Source organism: Zingiber officinale, chromosome 5B, assembly GCF_018446385.1.
Source record: "Zingiber officinale cultivar Zhangliang chromosome 5B, Zo_v1.1, whole genome shotgun sequence".
Taxonomy (NCBI): domain Eukaryota; kingdom Viridiplantae; phylum Streptophyta; class Magnoliopsida; order Zingiberales; family Zingiberaceae; genus Zingiber; species Zingiber officinale.
In genome coordinates this window covers 82252054-82271871 of record NC_055995.1, presented here as the reverse complement: position 1 = coordinate 82271871, position 19818 = coordinate 82252054, and the positions used below count along the sequence as shown (strand labels likewise).

The window sequence follows — 19818 nt, the reverse complement described above, 5'->3', positions numbered from 1 at the left end:
TAAGAAAACTCATACTTAAGCTGTAATGAGATCTTCATTGACATATCTATATGTACAACCCATATGAAATCTCATGATAGATCACTTCCGATGAACTAGTTACCCTTAATTAACATTCACGTTTAATTCTCGACATCACAATATCTCCAGCCAATGAGGAGTAACTTCTTGGTTAAACTAAGGAGTATAACACATATTAGTCTCTTAGAATATATGATGTCCAAACTTATCAATTTATCGACTAGGAAATATTTCAATACATTTATAACTACACATATAGAGATGTTCACTAATTGTGATCCAATCACAAGTTCTCATGCTATGAATTATATTACGAACATTCAGTAAATGAGTTTAAGATCCAATCATATACATAAAATATGTACATTCAAATAGTAAATCTTTATTTATCCAATAAATAATACGTTCTATAAGACGATTGCCTTAGGACATCTCTCAAATATAATATTTTGACTAAAACTCAATGATGAACCTAGAAGTATAAAAATTCTAAAACTAGGGCATGGAGAGGAAGAGATGCGTATAAGAAAGGTAGTGTTGTTGTGCAAGAGTGGTTATCATTGTGACAAAAGGCGAATACGTTCGCCCCCGGTGCCTCTGTTAACCTGTCCCAGGGCCAACACGGAGGAGGTAAACCACGGGCGGCTACTAACCTTTAGAATAATGACTAGTACATAAGGGAGACATTTATCTCGATTTTGCAAGAGTGCTTATCATGCTCCAAGTTGAAGATGCCTTTGTATCAATTGACACAAAATTCTGATTTTTGTATAAACAGATGGTCGACATATTAAAAGGTGATGAGTCTGTGGCTTTAGGGCATGGTAACTCTTGGTGTTAATCTAGGAACCTAAAGCATTTGGATTGACTTCAATTAGAGATGGCTAGGACCATTAACAAATTTTGGTTGAAAACTTATTGATGGACCTGAAAGTACAACAAGAGGAATAGGAGAGTGTAGGGAAATAATATTGTTGCGCAAGAGTGGCTATCATGATTTAAAATAAGGATATGATTTTGTGTCAATTGACACAAAGACTAATTTTTGAAAATAGGTTCTCTATGACTTAGAAGTTCCTGAGGTTGTGGATTTAGGGCAGGGTGACATTCGGTGTCAAGTCAGGAATCTAATGCACTTGAGTGTTGAAAATGTAGTGTTGCTATGAAAGAGTACTGGCTGAGGCTATAGCATAAAGATATAACTTTATACCAATTGGCATCAGCAAGCCTATGCTTTTGAAAGATCAAGACTACTACAGAACAGTGACATTGTCGGATTGGAGAGATCAACATGGTGTTGAATTGGAGAATCAATACGATAGTGGTAGGTTGGCAAGCATGAAGCTCTAGATGATCTTTGGATGACTCGAATAGTCTAGGGCTAAGATGCTTGAAGTTAGGTTGATATTAGAATGAGGTGCCCGCCTTTTCGGAAAATTCATAAAGCCAGGTGCGACATTTAGTAAAATACCGTAATTACAGCTGTTGTAGAAACTAGAAAGCAAAGTACGACACGCAAAATAACTTCCTGCTTTTTTGGCGTGAGAAGAGATTTCAGCGTTCTCCAATCCTTCCGCATTTCTCTTCACTTCGTTGATCTCCCTTAGGAATTAGATCGATGTCGATCTCTCAAAACTCACACGCTCCCGAAAGGTACGATCGCTGCCGATCCCCTTCGTCTAATTCTTTGATCGTTCTGATAGTTTTGTGTTGGCGCGTAAGATTCGACTTTCGTGTTTAAAGTTTAGCGATTATTTTGATATAGAGATCGATCGGAACGAGTCGTTACTTATTTTGCTTCGAACTGTTGGAGGAAAAAAATACCAAAAATCTAAATTTTGATTCTGCGGCACGATTAAATTGACAGCCAGTGGGTGTTCATTGATTTTTCTGTGATTTTCTTCTTTCGAGTTCATGAACAAGTTGTGATTTTGGAGGAAATACGAAGGCTAGCAACAAAGAGATCGTACATGCATCAAAGATCTTGGAGGTTACTCAAGGACGTAAACATGGATATATAAAGGCAATTATGAGCATGTCATGAGGCCAATTGCTAGTCCTTTGATGCCATTTCCTCCATTTTAGCTGTTTAGGAAACTCGTATTTGGGCGTCAAATTGTATGTTTGCTGGAAGACTACATTTGTTTTGTTACTAATCAATGTATCTCAATTCTCCTACTGCGAATCTGTCTGAGTACTTATCAGTATTTATCTCTTGCATCAGCTCTCTTGCTAGGCTTGCTCCGGTTGAAGCGGTTTTATTCGATGTCGATGGAACTCTGTGTGATTCTGACCCCCTTCATTATTTTGCTTTTAGAGAGATGCTTTCAAAGGTATGATTCGCTGATGGCTTTCAGTTTATAGTCGCAAAACTTACTGAAATTGATCTTCTGACCCCTAAAAAAAATACTTGTGCAGATTGGTTATAACAATGGAATCCCCATAGATGAAGAATTTTTCATAAAAAATATTTCGGGAAGGCACAATGATGACATTGCTAGTATCTTATTTCCAGGCTGGGATTTTGAAAAAACTGCTAAATTTGTAGATGACAAGGAAGCTATGTTTAGAAGGTCTATCCGAGATTTCATTTCTTATCAGTTTGTTCATCTTTCCTCATACAGATTGCAATGTTATCGAACAGGATTGCGACCGAACAGTTAAAGCCAATAGACGGCATCCACAAGCTATGCAATTGGATTAAGGATCATGGCCTGAAGCGTGCAGCTGTATCCAATGCGCCGAGGGCAAATGCAGAGCTTATGATCTCGATGCTTGGTCTTTCAGACTTTTTCCAGGTTGTCATAGTTGGAAGTGAATGCGAGAGAGCCAAACCTTTCCCTGATCCTTACCTGAAGGCCCTCAAGGAGCTCAATGCATCGGCTGAACACGCATTTATCTTCGAGGTGCTTCATCTTTTTATAGCATCCTTGTGGTGGGCATTCTTACTTTCTCTACTTTGTAAACTTATTATTCTTTCTCATTCTTTCTCAAGGACTCAGCATCAGGAATAAAAGCCGGAGTGGCTGCGGGAATGCCCGTTATCGGCTTAACGACGAGAAATCCAGAGAAATCTCTGAAGGAAGCAGGAGCTACCTTCCTCATTAAGGACTATGAAGATCCAAAGCTTTGGAAGGCATTGGAAGAGTTGGAAAAGATGGAGCAATCCTGAGATGCCAATTTTAGTGTTTCCAAATCATTCAAAGAAAAAAAGAGAGTACGACATCGAACACTCGATCTTTTCATTGTTGTTAGCCGCAGAATAGAAGATCGAGAACTCTGCAAAAATAATTTTTGAACCAATAAGATATGTTGGTGAAATCTAGATATCGGATGGCTGATTCACCAAATGGTCATTTTATATTGTCTACATTTATTACTCATGAATCGATTTATTATGTACTTTTTAAGATTGAGCTACACTGTCTGTCTGATGATTAAACAACTATGCGACCAATTTTATCATTTATTGTTAAAATGGTAGTAAAAGGTTGAATCCGTCATCCCAGCGGTCCCACGATCATCTGTGAAAAGATAAATCGGGAAACTGTAGTTGGCTAGTGCAGAGGAGAGTTATTTTCCTAGATTTTGTCGAGATTTGAACCCTTACCTTATAATAGCAACTCTGCTCTGCACTAGCCAACTGAACTATGCCCGGGGCCTCATTTATTGTTAAAAGAACTCTCAAACAAGGATTATTCAACAATTAAGCCCTAAATACTCCTTTCATTTATATATAAACATTGTTAAACCTTAACTTATTACAATTAGATTTTATTATAAGACTCTTGAAGGATTTAACTTGTTCAAAACGGTTATGACAGTTGGCTGAGAATGTAGCTCAGCAGTTAATCTCGGAAGACTCCACTCTGCTCTACAAAATTTAAAATGTCAGTATCGGGCGAACGAAGGGGTCTCGGCGTTGGTCCTTCAACGCTCAAGTCAGTCACCAGAATAATAGAAAAGACGGCAAAAAACTGTAGCAATAATAGGAGCTCAAACACAAATAGCGCATACCTCTACTGGTACATGGACCTCCCTATAGTGCTCCAGTAGCAGATGTACACGTTTCTCAGGGAGCGTGCACGTTTTTCCAACTGTCCTATAAAAAGACATGTGAGAAAAATGTCTCTGACACTATTCTTTAACATGACTTGTAAATTTCTGACATGACAGTAGAAGCTTCCATTTTACTATTTGCTTGTTGATCATGTCCCCTGTCAGCGGTACTAACTCCCAGAAGGATATGATGAGCTATGCGAGGAATCCTACTATTTGGCCAAGCGAGGAACCGCTCAGCTAGTATTCCCAGCCCGATCGTTCAAGGTCGTTCTTCTCTATAGTCGCTCAGCTCAGTAGGTTGTTCCTTGTCCAGCCGGATAGGCCGTCCGATTGGACTAGCTTTCATTTGATCACAGTTATAAGCATCTGATGTTTTTTCTATAATCGTTTTAGTTGGACGAGCAATATACTCCGATGAGTTTCCAGGTCGATCGGACCCTTTAGGCTCACTCGGCCCATTGTCATTCGATCGACCGACTTTGATGAGCCGACAATTTTTTATTCTTGACCGTCTTAATTTTAACTTATATGTCAACTGCTATTCCCGCCTTAACTTATTCAGTGCTCCCTTTACCACTCATCAAGTTTCTAATTGATCATTAAACTAACAATGGGACTGTAATCCACCACACAAATTTTATAGAATTTAATTGGGGATATTAGACTTTAGCAAGGGAATAATCTAGTTCTTTTATACTTAGCATCAATGTTACCAAACAAATAAACTAATTATTATATTTCTGTTAAAATCAATTTTAATATTTTTTTTAAAAAATATATTTAAATGCCGCATATAATTTAAAAAAAATAATATTTTAATATGACTGAGACATAGGAAAAATTACATTCAGACTCCCGAGATAAATCAAATATAACATATATAATAATATTTTATATTTTAACCATCCATGGTCCTAAGGAGATTAGAAAAATAATATCCTCTTCAGATGATCTAATAGTCAGCGTACATCTTAAGATTTGAGATTCGAATTTCGATAAAATCGAGATAAATATCTCACTTATGTGTTAGTCACTATTCCAAATGCTAGTAGTCACGCGAGTTTCCTTCTCCTTATTAGTCCTGAGATGAATTATCGGAGGCGCTTGAGATGAACATATTCACTTTTTGTCATGACGAGATTAGAAAAATAGTCTTTTAAGAACAATATATTAAAGTTAATCACTAATTATCCAAAGGGCCATGGACCGTTGATCCGTTCCCGACGCGTGCACGAATCTCGATGTCCAACTCATTTCTTCCCTCCGTGAGAACCGATATAAATAAAACCCTCGTGTTCTCCTGGACTAACGAGCTCTTCCGATTCCGAATTTCCGTTGGAGGTCCGGCAAGAAGCGATCGGATTTTTTAGCAAGGAAAGAACCTCAACTTTCTGCTCTTGATCTCGAGCTCTGCAGAGGGATGATGAGGAGCATGGATAAGCGGCTGAAGGGCGAGTCTCTTCGAAACGATACGTGAGTATAAAGTTTCCTCTCTTTTCCATCTTCGCCGTTTTTTTCTCTCTCTCTCGTTTTGTTGTATTAGATTAGGTTTTGATACATATGTGTTGGTTTACCTTGTTCTATGTTCTTGTTCTCAATTTCGTGCTTGTGACGATTTGTGTTGAAGAACCACGCGATTGGAGGGAGAGAATTCTCGGTTGGGTGAAACGCAAGGCATAATGGCTGATATGGACGCCATTGGGAGCAAGAGGAAGCGATCTGAAGAGGAATCTCCTGTGAAGCAACAGTGAGTTGATACTTCCCCTCTTTTTGTCATCTTCGTCTCTTCCTTTTTTCTCCTGCTTAGGTATTGGCTGTTAATTTTTTGGGGGCGTTTGTGAAGCAGAACCGAGCTTAACTGTATCTGGGATGCAGAATTAAAGTCAGATTTCGCAGATCTTGTTTGGTACACGATGATTCTGCAACGCAATTTGAACGTTGACAAGTACAAGGAATTCCTCCAGATTATGAACGGTGTACGGCAAAGAAGGTTAGTTCTCGTGAATTGACATCATCATTGTGCCTAGTTTGATCTTAGTTTCCCTTGCGCATAGTTTGATATTAATTTTCCATCGTCGCTCTTACCTTTGCTGTTAATCGCAGGATATCTCGAGTTGTGGCTGTAAAGAAGGTGAAAGAGTTGCTCCGTGAACATCCTAGGTTACTTTTGGGCTTCAGTGACTTCCTAACCAAGGGATTGGATGAAACTGATCTTTCCATCACTATGAAAGGACCAGACTATGAGGATTGTTCATCTTTCTTTCTCAAAATAAAGGTGATGATCTTTTTATGTATACATATTGTTGCATTTAACTATCTGCTCACTTCTGGTTTCTGAAGCATGCTTTCTCACATTTATTTCCTTCATGCAGAGTCGTTTCTCTCGTAAAGATAAAAAGTGGAAGTCATTTAAGAAAATTATGAGCTTATATATTAATAAAAAATGGTCCATTGATGGAGTAATCCAGGAGGTGCTTGCCTTCAGCTTAAATCATGTTGGTGATTGTAAAGCTAAAAGTTTATTTCAAGATTTGTCTCAAATAATTTCATTTTGCAGGTGATAATGCTTTTTCAGGGCCATGATGACTTGGTCGAACAATTCATTTCTTTCATACCTAGTTGGTTCGAAAAAGTAGCTGCTAAAGATTGGCCTCTTTCTGAATATGCTGGCCTTTATGGGATCAGAGATATAGAAAGTCCTTGTTATTATTGTCTTCTGGTGAGTTATGTTTCAAATTTTCAGATTATTAACTCCATTTTTTTTTCTTTTGAATTTTGTCCGTAACATATCATGTTTGCTTCTTAACATCATGTGTCCTTAACAGCACTCAATTCCTCGGTCAAGTCAAGCGGCTAGTCTTGAAGCATCTGTAATAAATCATCGGCTGATCTGTGTAGCACCTGGAAATGCTTCTGAAACTTTTGAGTTGAGAAGAAAAAGCATATATGAAGAATGCCTATTGAGATGCGAGGATGATAGGTATACTCATCAATTCATTTCATAGTAGTAACAGTTGTTACGTGATGACAATTCAGTTCCATTTAAATAGTCAAGATCACTAAAAAATATTTTAAATGTTTTGAGTTGTTCATGCCTCTGTGCATTGTACCATCTGCTTGATATCTCTTTTCATTTTTCACTGACATCTATTTTTAATGATTCGAGATACGAGCTGGATATGCTTTTGAGAAAGCTGGCTTCAACTGCAAAGAAAGTGGATAGTTTACTGGAGAAGTTCCCCACTGACAAAATTGGCCCAGGAACTGCATTTGTTGTTGAATCTCACTTCACTGGTTAGTTCTCCATCAAGTTAAACACTGAACCCATTTGTACATCACATTTAAATTTTGGACCGGGTTTAATTTTTGTCATTTCATGCCACAGCTGAAGATTTGAGATGTATACAACAGCTTTACAGCGACTTTGGATCAGAAGTCATTTGTCTTCTACGTACAAATGGAAGCATCATATTGCCTATTATACGAAATCGTTTACAACAAAAGCTAGAGGAAGGGTCAAGAAAGCGAGTGGGCTTGGAAAAGGTTTGGGCTAAAGTTGTTGGCGAGTATCATCTGAAATCACAAGTTGATGGAAGCTATTAGAGGAACCAGAAAGACAACTCAAGGGTGGGAAGGAAGTTTCAACTATATCAGATTTCGGTCTGATCGGCCTGAGTTATCTTCCTTTTTTATGATCTTGTGATAAGATCACACATTACGGACATGGTCTAATTTATTCACCTTCTTTTGGGTGTTTACATGAAGATTCTACTGACGTTACCTACGCTACATCGTCAAACAGATTTAACTCTCGAGCAATCAATCATTAAGGTTTTAAGGTAGTTAAATAGGGCATTGAGTTCATGTTAATTGTTCGAATCGGTTGTTTCGGTTCAGCACTTCAGTTAGATTAAAAAAAATGATAAAGTTGTTAACGCAATTTTAAATTGACTCAGTCCTAATTAAATTAAAACAAGATTTAAAATCTCAATCCATGTTGAAATTTTATTTTTAGACAGGATATGATTTTGATATTGTATTGTGTGATTTTTTTTTTTTATTTATATATAGTAATTATTAAATAAATATATTTATGATGTATAAGTAAAGGATATGATTTTGATATTGTATTGTGTGATTTTAATTTTTTTATTTATATATAGTAATTATTAAATAAATATAGTTGATCCGGCGGTAAGAATGGGGGATCCACTTCCTGAAGGGTCTCAGCTTGAGGACAGATGGAGGGCTGACTAAGCGGTTAATGGCCGCGCCGAGCAGCTGAGTAGGTCCGAGCGGAACCAAAGATAACCCAGCCATGGGCTTGGGTTTCCGACGCCAAGGCGGGAAGACTGAATGGCCGAGCGGGTGTCCGCCCGGCTGGGACCGAGGGCCGAGCGGGTGGTCCGCTCGTTCAGGATAAGGGCGAGGATGCAAAGATTAGCCGAGCGGCCTATTCGTTCGACTCGGGATATGGGATGTCAGCTGAGGCGTGTCTGATGATTAAGCCATACACAAGTTTGCACGAGGGAGGATCTCGCCGTCACATCATGGAGAGGTTGACATAGTAGCGGTATGGCCCTATGGACGTCTTTTTAACAGACCCATACCTGGGCATGGTCCTTCTGACAGACCCATACCTGGGCATGGTCGAAAGCAGTTGATTGCTTTGATTGGCGCGCCCAGGCCCCTTCGAGAGGTCTATATAAGGTCTCCATTTCTTCACCGGAGGTACAAAAGTCTTCATTCTGCAGCCACCTTCTTCCTCTATTTCCTCGCCTAATTTGAGCGTCGGAGGGCCGTCGCCGGGACACCCCCCGGCTCGGTTTTGTTGCAAGTTCACCGGAGCACTCGAGGATCCAGCAAGAAGCGCCACACCCCCAGCTTCCGTTGACTCCTGGTTCGGACAGGATCAATTTGGCGCCGTCTGTGGGAACGCTCCTGCATCCGACTGGAAACAATGGATGAGGCTGGACGACAACACACGGTGGCCCTTTCGACTGAAGAACTCGAAGCTCTGGTCGAGATAAGGGCCACCAAACTTGTGGAGCAAAAACAGAAAGCAGCCGCCGAGCGGCCGGAGCAACAAGCAACATCTGCGTCGGGTGGCCGAGCAGAAGCACCTCAAGCCACCGTTGCATTCCATCGGGCCTTATTTCGCACCCCTCAAGCCGTACCAGCTCGAAGAGATAGAGGATCTTCTTCGGACGAAATGCCAAGGCGAGATGACAGAAAAGGGAAAGCTCCCCGGGCGGACTCATCTCCCGAGCGGATCAATCGCCAATTCTCAGAGGCTATTCTACAAGACCCTCTACCCAAGCACTACGTGCCTCCGACGATCGGCGAGTACAACGGAACAACGGACCCGGATGATCATCTAGGTAAGTTTGATAACACAGCTACGCTCCATCAATATACAGATGGCGTAAAGTGCCGAGTCTTTCTTACCACTCTTTCTGGATCGGCTCAACGGTGGTTTCGGAGGCTGCTGGACGGATACATCACAAGCTTCAAGGACTTCCGAACGGCATTCCTCCATCACTTCGCCAGCAGTAGGCGTTATAAGAAGACAAGTGTCAGCTTGTTCGCCATCAAACAGGAAGCCCGCGAATCTCTCCGAGCCTACATTCAGCGATTCAACACTGTGGCCATGGACATTCCAACAGCCACCTCGGAGACCATGATGAATGCCTTCACACAAGGTCTAGTGGATGGGGATTTTTTCCGATCACTCATTCGGAAACCGCCCCGAGATTATGATCATATGCTATACCGAGCCAATGAATACATCAACGTGGAGGAAGCGCAAGCGGCCAGGAAAAAAGAAATACCGACCGAACGGGCTCCTCCTGCCGAGCGGAGACCCTTCGCCGCTCATCAACCGCCGAAAGGACCAAGGGCTGAAGCAATCTGCTCCCCTCGTATGAGGTCCCAAGTGCAAGAAGTAGCTGTCGCTCGGAGCAAGCCCAAGAAGAAATGGACCCCTATGTTCTGTTCCTTCCACCGGACGGATACGCACAACACGAGGGATTGTTGAAGTCTTCCCTTCGTGGCTAATCCCGTTCCCAGGAATGCCGAACGACGGTCTCCTTCCATCGACCGGAGACAAAGGACCCATGAAGCCGACCGGACCCGCACCGAGAGACGACATCAATAGACGCCCGATCGGCACCACTTTCCAAGACAGGAGAGTCGTCGAGCGTCCAGAGAACGGTCCCGACCGTCCACTCGGGAAGAGGAAAATAGGAGCAATACTTCTTGGGGCGAGATCAACGTTATTGCTGGTGGGCCGACCGGCGGAGACTCCAACCGAGCCAGAAAGGCGGGTGTCCGGCAGCTCCAGATCCACGCAGTCGGTTGTAGACAAGAGCGGGCAAGTGGACCGGAAATCACTTTCGGGCCTGGGGACTTAGAAGGCGTTGAAGTGCCCCACGACGACGCTCTGCTCGTTAAAGCGGTAATAGCAAATTACACTATTCACCGCATATTTGTTGACACAGGGAGCTCGGTCAACATTATATTCAAGAAGGCGTTCGATCAGCTGCAAATTGATCGAGCCGAGCTGCTGCCCATGACAACGCCGCTCTACGGGTTTACGGGTAACGAAGTGCAGCCGGTCGGACAGATCCGACTGGCTACCTCGCTGGGAGAAGAGCCGCTCAGGAGGACTAGGACAATAAACTTCGTGGTGGTCGACTCTCCTTCGTCCTACAACGTCATTTTGGGACGACCGGCGCTCAGCGAATTCCGAGCAGTCGTCTCAACCTTCCATCAGAAGATCAAGTTCCCCGTGGAGGACAAAGTGGGAGAAGTACGGGGAGATCAGCTAGCAGCTCGGCGATGCTATATAGAGATGATCCGAGCAGAAGCCTGTTCCGCTCGGAAGGCGCCCCGGATCGAGGTACACGCCATAACCGAGAAACCTCCTGCTTTAATTTATGATGAAAAGGAGGAGGTTCAGATCCATCCAACCCGATCGGAAGCCACGACTTTTATTGCCTCTGATCTGGAGGAGGAGCAGAAGGCAGAGCTGATCCAATGCCTCCAACGAAATCATGATGTCTTCGTCTGGTCGACACATGAGTTGCCCGGAATCTCGCCGAGCATAGCGCAGCATGAGTTGCATGTCCGATCGGACGCTCGGCCGATAAAGCAGAGAAAAAGAGATTTCAGTGCCGAGCAGAATGCCATCATCCGGGCGGAAGTACCGGCCACATACGCGAGGTGTAGTTCCCGAGCTGGCTGGCTAACGTAGTATTAGTCTCCAAGTCGGGCGGCAAGTGGAGAGTCTGCATCGACTTTAGGGACTTAAACAAAGCATGCCCCAAAGATTTTTATCTCCTGCCCCGTATAGATCAGCTGGTGGACTCTACGGCCGGCTGCGAGTTAATATGTATGCTCGACTCCTACCAAGGCTATCATCAAGTGCCGCTCGCCCGTGAAGATCAAGAAAAAGTCAGCTTCGTGACTGCCGACGGCACATATTGCTATAATGTAATGCCGTTCGGATTGAAGAATGCCGGGGCCACCTATCAACGCTTGATGAACAAGGTGTTCAGGGAGCAGATCGGGCGGAATCTGGAAGTCTATGTGGACGACATTCTTATTAAATCCGTCCGAGCGGCCGATCTCTTCAAGGACATGGAAGAAACCTTCCGAACGCTACGCAAATATGGAGTCAAGCTAAATCCCCAGAAGTGCCTGTTCGGAGCAAAAGGAGGGCGTTTCTTGGGGTACATAGTGACCGAGCGGGGAATCGAGGCAAATCCTAGCAAGGTGAAAGCTCTACAAGACATGTCGCCTCCCAGAAATACAAGGGAAGTGCAGCGGTTGACCGGTCGGATAACTGCTTTGTCCAGATTCATCTCCAAAACCGCCGATCGGAGCCTACCATTCTTCAAGATTCTGCGCAAGGCTACTAAGTTCAAGTGGGATGAAGAATGTGACCGAACATTCGGAGAATTGAAAACATACCTTAACTCTCTGCCTGTACTTGCCAAGCCGATCGGGGGTGAGTCACTTTATATTTATTTGTCGTTAACTGAGCATGCTGTAGGCTCAGCACTTGTGAGGGCGAGCGGCGAAGAGCAGCCGGTGTATTTTCTGAGCCACATTTTAAAAGATGCTGAATCTCGTTACACCGGGCTCGAGAAGTTGGCCTTTGCTTTAGTTCTAGCCGCTCGACGCCTTCGACCATATTTCTTGGCTCACACCGTCATTGTCCGGACGAACAGTCCACTAGGAAGAGTACTGTTGAATCCAGAAGCGTCCGGACGGCTCATCAAGTGGACGACAGAACTAAGTGAATTTGACATCCAATACCAGCCCCGCTTGGCGATCAAAGCGCAATCCTTGGCTGATTTTGTGACCGAAGTGCAAAGGCCAGAGCCAGAAGCTATATGGAGAATATATGTGGATAAGTCTTCCACTCGGCTCGGAAGTGGGATTGGAATATTGCTGTTCTCACCTCAAGAAGAAAAGATGCACCTATCCGTTCGGCTGGATTACAAAGCAACCAACAATGAAGCGGAGTATGAGGCCCTCATAGCCGGATTGTAGGCAGCACGGCATGTAGGAGCCGGTCGGGTGACACTTTATTCTGTTTCACAGTTGGCCGCTCAGCAACTTTCTGGCACCTTTGAAATCAACAGCGTTCGGCTTAGACTCTACGTTGAGGCCTTTGAAAAACTCAAAGCTACTTTCCGAGAGGTCCTTATTCGGAAGATCCCCCGAACGGAGAACCAAGCCGCCGATGAGTTGGCTAAACTAGCAAGTTCTATAACGCCGGTCATTGTACCGAGGCCAATTGAACAAGTATCTTTGGTGGCACACGTTGACCGGATGGAAGACCTCATGTTTCCGGACGACTGGAGGACTCCCATCACAGAGTTTTTGCGTTCGGGTGTCACACCGGCCGATCGGGAAGAAACCCAGCTGCTCAGGAGGAGGGCCGGTCGGTTCACACTCATCAGCGATCAGCTCTACAAGAAGGCTTTCTCTCGCCCGCTGTTGAAGTGTGTGAGCTCGGAAGATTCGGCTTACATCCTCCAAGAGGTACATCAAGGATCGTGCGGAGGACATCCGGGCGGACGGTCACTAGCTAAGAAGATCCTGCTAGCTGGATATTTTTGGCCGACCTTACAAATAGACGCCGCTCGGACAGTATCTACATGTCTTTCATGCCAGAAGTATCACAACTTTTCCCACCGACCGGCAGAGGAGATGAAAGTATCAACCGTTTCATGTCCGTTCGATCAATGGGGAATGGATATTGTGGGTTCATTTCCGATGGCGACCGGGCAGAGGAAATTTTTGCTGGTGGCGGTCGATTATTTTTCCAAGTGGGTGGAGGCCGAACCACTAGCCAGGATCACCGAGCAGATGGTCAAAAAATTCATCTGGCAACACATCATCTGTAGGTTCGGTATCCCTCGCCGATTGGTTTCCGACAATGGGCGGCAATTCACAGGGAAGGTGCTAGAAGATTGGTGCAAAAGCTACGGCATCGAGCAACACTTCACGTCCGTGGCTTACCCCCAAAGCAACGGTCAAGCCAAAGTAGCCAATCGGGAAATTCTCCATATTCTGCGCGCTCGGCTCGACCACGTGGGAGGAAGCTGGCCGGATGAAGTGCCGGGCGTTTTATGGGCCATACGAACGACTCCTAAGGAAGGAACGGGCGTCACACCTTTTCATCTGGTGTACGACGGCGAAGCGGTCATTCCGGTTGAAGTCGGCGTCGAGTCCGTCCGGGTCCAATGTTACGATGAAGGCAACGTCGAGCGAAGGAACATGGAGCTGGATTTGGTTGACGAGGAGCGAGCCAAGGCATCCGTTCGGCTGATGGCATACCGTCAGCGGATGAAGCAAAACTACAATCGGCGCGTCATTCCCAGATCATTCCAGGTCGGCGACCTGGTCTGGAAGAAAGTCAAGCCGGTCGGCGACGTCGGCAAGCTTGAAGCTCCGTGGGCAGGTCCCTTCAAAATCATCGAAAAGCTCCGCTCGGGCGCGTATTATTTGGAGGATGAGGACGGTCGGCAGTTAGATAGACCGTGGAGCGCGAACCACCTCCAACCTTACCGGGCGGGGTGAAAGGTGTATCAATGTAGATCATCTTGTGTACTTTTTTCGACTGAATACTTGAAATGCAGAAATGAAGAATCAAGAGAACAAATATAAGACATCATCAACAAGAATCGAAGGCCCCGTACCGTTCGGACGGAGGTAAATTATCCGAGCCAAAATGCTCGACGAAGCAAACCCTGAGCCGTTCAGCCAGGAGTACGTTCTCCCAGCTAGGTGAAAGGTGCGCTAAATATAAATTTATATACTTTTTGGTCGCCTATATACTTGTGATGCAGGGAGCAAAAAGATGAAAACACATTGAGCATTCTCCACTGAACGGCGTACCGTTCGGCAGGGGCATATGGATTATTCGAGCCAAGCGCTCGAATAGCGAAGGCCCCCGAGCCGATCGGCCAGGAGGAGTATGCATTTAAATTCGTAAGCAAATAACTCGTGCCGTTCGGATGGGCATAAAAACTGTTCAAGCACGGGATAAGGTATGAAGGCCAAGGTCGCTCGACCTGGTAAGGAGTTAGCCTTGAAAGTCGTCGAGCTCCGACGTTAAAGATCGAGAGACGAGCCGGCGTCTATAAACGTCCGAGCGGAAGGTCGACGAGCCCCGTCGTTAAAGATCGAGAGCCGAGCCGACCGGCTATAAATATCCGCGTCGTCGAGCTCCGACGTTAAAGATCGAGAGACGAGCCGGCGTCTATAAACGTCCGACCGGAAGGTCGACGAGCCCCGTCGTTAAAAATCGAGAGCCGCGCCGACCGGCTATAAATATCCGCGTCGTCGAGCTCCGACGTTAAAGATCGAGAGACGAGCCGGCGTCTATAAACGTCCGAGCGGAAGGTCGACGAGCCCCGTCGTTAAAGATCGAGAGCCGCGCCGACCGGCTATAAATATCCGCGTCGTCGAGCCCCGACGTTAAAGATCGAGAGACGAGCCGGCGTCTATAAACGTCCGAGCGGAAGGTCGACGAGCCCCGTCGTTAAAGATCGAGAGCCGCGCCGACCGGCTATAAATATCCGACTCGTCGAGCTCCGACGTTAAAGATCGAGAGACGAGCCGGCGTCTATAAACGTCCGAGCGGAAGGTCGACGAGCCCCGTCGTTAAAGATCGAGAGCCGCGCCGACCGGCTATAAATATCCGCGTCGTCGAGCTCCGACGTTAAAGATTGAGAGACGAGCCGGCGTCTATAAACGTCCGAGCGGAAGGTCGACGAGCCTCGTCGTTAAAGATCGAGAGCCGCGCCGACCGGCTATAAATATCCGCGCCGTCGAGCTCCGACGTTAAAGATCGAGAGACGAGCCAGCGTCTATAAACGTCCGAGCGGAAGGTCGACGAGCCCCGTCGTTAAAGATCAAGAGCCGCGCCGACCGGCTATAAATATCCGCGTCGTCGAGCTCCGACGTTAAAGATCGAGAGACGAGCCGGCGTCTATAAACGTCCGAGCGGAAGGTCGACGAGCCCCGTCGTTAAAGATCGAGTGCCGAACCCGCGACTATGAACTTCTTGGACGGAACTAAGGACGCCAAATAACGAGCGTTCGCAAGTACTAAATTGATTAAGGCCGATCAGCCGTCAGTTTGTCAATACTTCGCATTCGCTGAACGCAAACAGTATAGCCAAGCGCTAAACGATTTTGAGGAAAACGAGCCAATCGATTAACCTGATCGGTCGTCTAGTGAGAAACACGTGGAACCTAATTGATTCTACGAATGAGCATCAAACAGAATAAAAAGGGGCAATGATGGGCAAACAAAAATACAAGTAAAGGAACACAATTATGCCGAACGGCACGTACAAAAGTTTTACATTCGCAAAGCGGATGAAATACAGAAAGTACTTAGAAGAACTCGCCTCACTCCGGGTCCTCAAAATTAAAAAAGGCATCCGGGATATCATCTATCATGGCCGCCAGGTTGGAGGCGGGAATGTGCATTCCCGCAGGAAGGTGACCACCCTTCTTCAAGTACGCCATGGTGACCTTGACCGCCTTGGCGAAAGTTTAGGAGACGTTGCCGCCGAATTTTGCGCCGAACCGCTCCGAGCGAAGGTATTCTTGGCGCGCTGCTGCTAGGCGACTCGACTCTCCCTCCTTATATTGTCTGAGCGCCGTCCGGGAGGCAATCAGTGAATCTTGAAGAACTTTCTGGTCCACCTCCGCTTTGGTGCGTTCAGCAGAGCGCCCATCCCGTTCGGCAGCCAGTTGGGCCTCCAGCTTTTTAGATTGCTGATCTAGGGCTCGGACTTCAACTTTCATCTTATCCAGATCAGCAATCGCCCGCCTCTTCCGGCTGCTGGCACGCTTAATGTCCCCGTCGCGCTTCTTCACTAAGTCTTCGAGTCGAGCCACCTCTGTAGCCAGGTCGGCGGCCTTCTTCTGTTCGGCCTCGAGGGCTTGTTTCTCCCGCTCGGCCGATGGACCTCCCGACACTTGGAGTTTTTCCAGGAGATCCTCCAGCTCGGCTAGCCGATGGCTAGTGGCGATTTGCTCAGCCCAACGCTGTAAAGGAAATAATAAAATCAGGAGCCAAACGGTAGCATGGCACAGGAAGAAAAATGAACGTACCTGAGTGGCCTGCTGCATGTTGTTATCGCCGAGCTGCTTGGGCGTCATGAGGGCCACCTGAATCTGGGCGTCCTCGAAGAGTGGCCTGCGATTTCCTCCGACTTTTATTACCTGAAATAAAAGACCCTCCGACTTTTATTTCATGAACGGGGCTTGATGGCCGATCGGCAGATAATAAATATTCCTCCGAAGGAAATCGGAGGGTCGTCTTGATGGTCGGGTGGCCGGCCGGCCCTTTCTCGGCCGCAGTCGCCTGGCCCGAGGACTCCCCTATGGTTGAAGTCTCGCCCAACCATCGTAAGCGACGACGAGTCCGCGGAGGAGAGCCAGAGTGCTGTGCGATGGGCGAGGCCACGGGGGTCCCAATCTGCGACTCCGTGCGATCGGGCGAGGCAATCTCGATCGGCGCCCGTGGTTCGCCCTCTTTGGTCGGCGGAAGGCTGGAGTCTCTTCGACGTTTCCGCCGAACTCCCAGTGGTGAATCCCCGGTCTGGGGGATTCCCAGCTTGGCTGGAGCAGAAGAAACAGGATCCGCCTCGACCTCCATTGAAGCGGCTTGGGCAACTTCTGTTTCAGGGGAGGACTGCGCCTCCCCTCTCCTGCATCTGCCGGGCGGCTGGGGATGAGACCCCGCTCGGCGAGTTCTTTTTTGATGGCCGCCTCAATTTCCACGGCCTTCAATTTCAGATGATCGGTAGCTTTGGAGAGCCACATGACTTCAGCTGCAGCAGAAGAAATTAAAATCAGTTAGACAAAAAAGGTGAAAGAAGTAAAGAGTCCTTACCCATGCGGTAGGGGAGGTTGGCCCGAACGGGAGATAATCCAAAAATGTACAACACCCCCTTTGAGAAGCAACTGGTCGATTTTGTACCGTTGACCGGACAACCAGTTTGCCGCATGAAGGTAGGCTGGACTGCTTCTGAATTTGCCGAGCTCTGGCTGGGTCGGCACAGCGGTCTGCCATTTGGTTCTAAATGCTGGCCGCTCGGGAAGTCGTATATAGAAGAAGAACTCCTTCCAGTGCTTGTTGGAGGTCGGCATATTATCAAAAAATTTGAAGCCTATTCTACTTTGGAAAATAAAAGTGCCCAATTCGGATTGTTTGGGGTAGAAGAAATAGTGGAATATCTTGGGGTCGAGTGGGATACTGTGCAGCTTAAAGAGGACGACCACCCCACTCAGCAGCCTAAAGGAATTCGGCACAAGTTGGCCGAGCGGGATGCGGAAATAATTACAAACCTCTAAAATAAAGGGATGGGTAGGAAATCTAAGGCCACCCTGGAATTGATCTAGAAAAAAACAAACGGTGCCGATCGGAGGGTCATGGGGCCGGTCGGTCGGATCGGCTATAACTATTTCATGGTCATCAGGAATCCCGTACGTCCGAACAAGGCGCCGAGTGCCCTCTTCATCAAATCGACTCTCCATGGTCAGATACCAAGGGCCATGAACACCAACAGCGGGTTCGGAGGAGCTTGCCATCTCGAAGAAGCAAAAAGATAGCAAGAAACCGAAGGAATGGGAACGAAAGAGGCAAAACGAGTTGGGAAGACCTTGTAAACGAAGGGAGAAGACTCACTGAGAAGGAAACGGGCGGAAAGGATCACCGGTGGGATGGTAGCCGCCGAAAAACAGGAACTGGATCGTCGGGAGCCACAGCAGAAGAAGAGGCAGAAGGACAACGCGCAAGCAAACATGCGGCAAAGGAAGGAGACGGAGGCTTTATACGGCCGAGGCCGGTCGGCCTCCGCCGTCGGATGCAGGTCACGAGAGACGAGGTCATCATCTAACCGTCCATTTCAAAGTAATCGGCGTCCCATCGTACGGATCATCACCGCCACGCAAGAAGAGCCACGTGGCGCTCTGTCACCAAGCGCAATTAATGCGCCCATACCGCGCATGCTTCGGCTTAATGGAGAGGATTTGCATGATTTTCGAGAAGATTTAGACAAGCAAACATCCACGTTGAGCGACAAGACAACCAAAACGAAGAGCCGAGCGGCTGAATTTGGCATAAGGGCCGAACGACTCAAGGGATATTATAAGCGACGGTAAGGCGGCGACCGCCCGCTCGGACACATAGTCCAGTCAGTCGGACTCACTGCCTCCTTCGACTAGACTTGAAGGGAAGGCAAGTGATCCGGCGGTAAGAATGGGGGATCCACTTCCTGAATGGAACCAAAGATAACCCAGCCATGGGCTTGGGTTTCCGACGCCAAGGCGGGAAGACTGAATGGCCGAGCGGGTGTCCGCCCGGCTGGGACCGAGGGCCGAGCGGGTGGTTCGCTCGTTCAGGATAAGGGCGAGGATGCAAAGATTAGCCGAGCGGCCTATTCGTTCGGCTCGGGATATGGGATGTCAGCTGAGGCGTGTCTGATGATTAGGCCATACACAAGTTTGCACGAGGGAGGATCTCGCCGTCACATCATGGAGAGGTTGACATAGTAGCGGTATGTCCCTATGGACGTTTTTCTGACAGACCCATACCTGGGCATGGTCCTTTTGACAGACCCATACCTGGGCATGGTCGAAAGCAGTTGATTGCTTTGATTGGCGCGCCCAGGCCCCTTCGAGAGGTCTATATAAGATCTCCATTTTTTCACCGGAGGTACAAAAGTCTTCATTCTGCAGCCACCTTCTTCCTCTATTTTCTCGCCTAATTTGAGCGTCGGAGGGCCGTCGCCGGGACACCCCCCGGCTCGGTTTTGTTGTAGGTTCACCGGAGCACTCGAGGATCCAGCAAGAAGCGCCACACCCCCAGCTTCCGTTGACTCCTGGTTCGGACAGGATCAATAGTTATGATGTATAATTAAAAAATAAATTTTACATAAGTTCTCAATTATTGAATAATTTAATATTGTTAGAAAAAATAATTAAATATAATTACTTAAAAGAAAAATTGATCTATAGATAATTCGAATTAAAATTGATATATTATAATATGTTATCGTACTAATACCAAAACGGAACAACATGAATTAGATGGAAACATTTATTCTTGCAATATTCTGCTTAGATCAATTTCATGGTTCTCCAACGCCAGATTAAATGATTAGCCTATGACATGTAATATTAATATTAATTTCTCCAC

General features: G+C 46.3%; 2 protein-coding genes across 2 annotated transcripts; both read left to right on the top strand.

The window, feature by feature from the left end:
* Positions 1 to 1477: 1477 nt before the first annotated feature.
* On the top strand, positions 1478 to 3486 carry LOC121987557 (haloacid dehalogenase-like hydrolase domain-containing protein Sgpp). Its single transcript, XM_042541309.1, has 5 exons — positions 1478 to 1674; positions 2246 to 2354; positions 2440 to 2594; positions 2666 to 2927; positions 3017 to 3486. Exons 1-5 carry the CDS (start codon positions 1640 to 1642, stop codon positions 3191 to 3193), a joined length of 738 nt encoding a protein of 245 aa, XP_042397243.1. The 5' UTR covers positions 1478 to 1639; the 3' UTR covers positions 3194 to 3486.
* A 1923-nt stretch (positions 3487 to 5409) lies between these two features.
* On the top strand, positions 5410 to 7915 carry LOC121987556 (paired amphipathic helix protein Sin3-like 1). The gene is made up of 9 exons (XM_042541308.1): positions 5410 to 5556; positions 5711 to 5830; positions 5930 to 6073; positions 6187 to 6358; positions 6456 to 6554; positions 6641 to 6802; positions 6909 to 7063; positions 7250 to 7377; positions 7469 to 7915. Exons 1-9 carry the CDS (start codon positions 5504 to 5506, stop codon positions 7684 to 7686), a joined length of 1251 nt encoding a protein of 416 aa, XP_042397242.1. The 5' UTR covers positions 5410 to 5503; the 3' UTR covers positions 7687 to 7915.
* The last annotated feature ends 11903 nt before the right edge of the window (positions 7916 to 19818 follow it).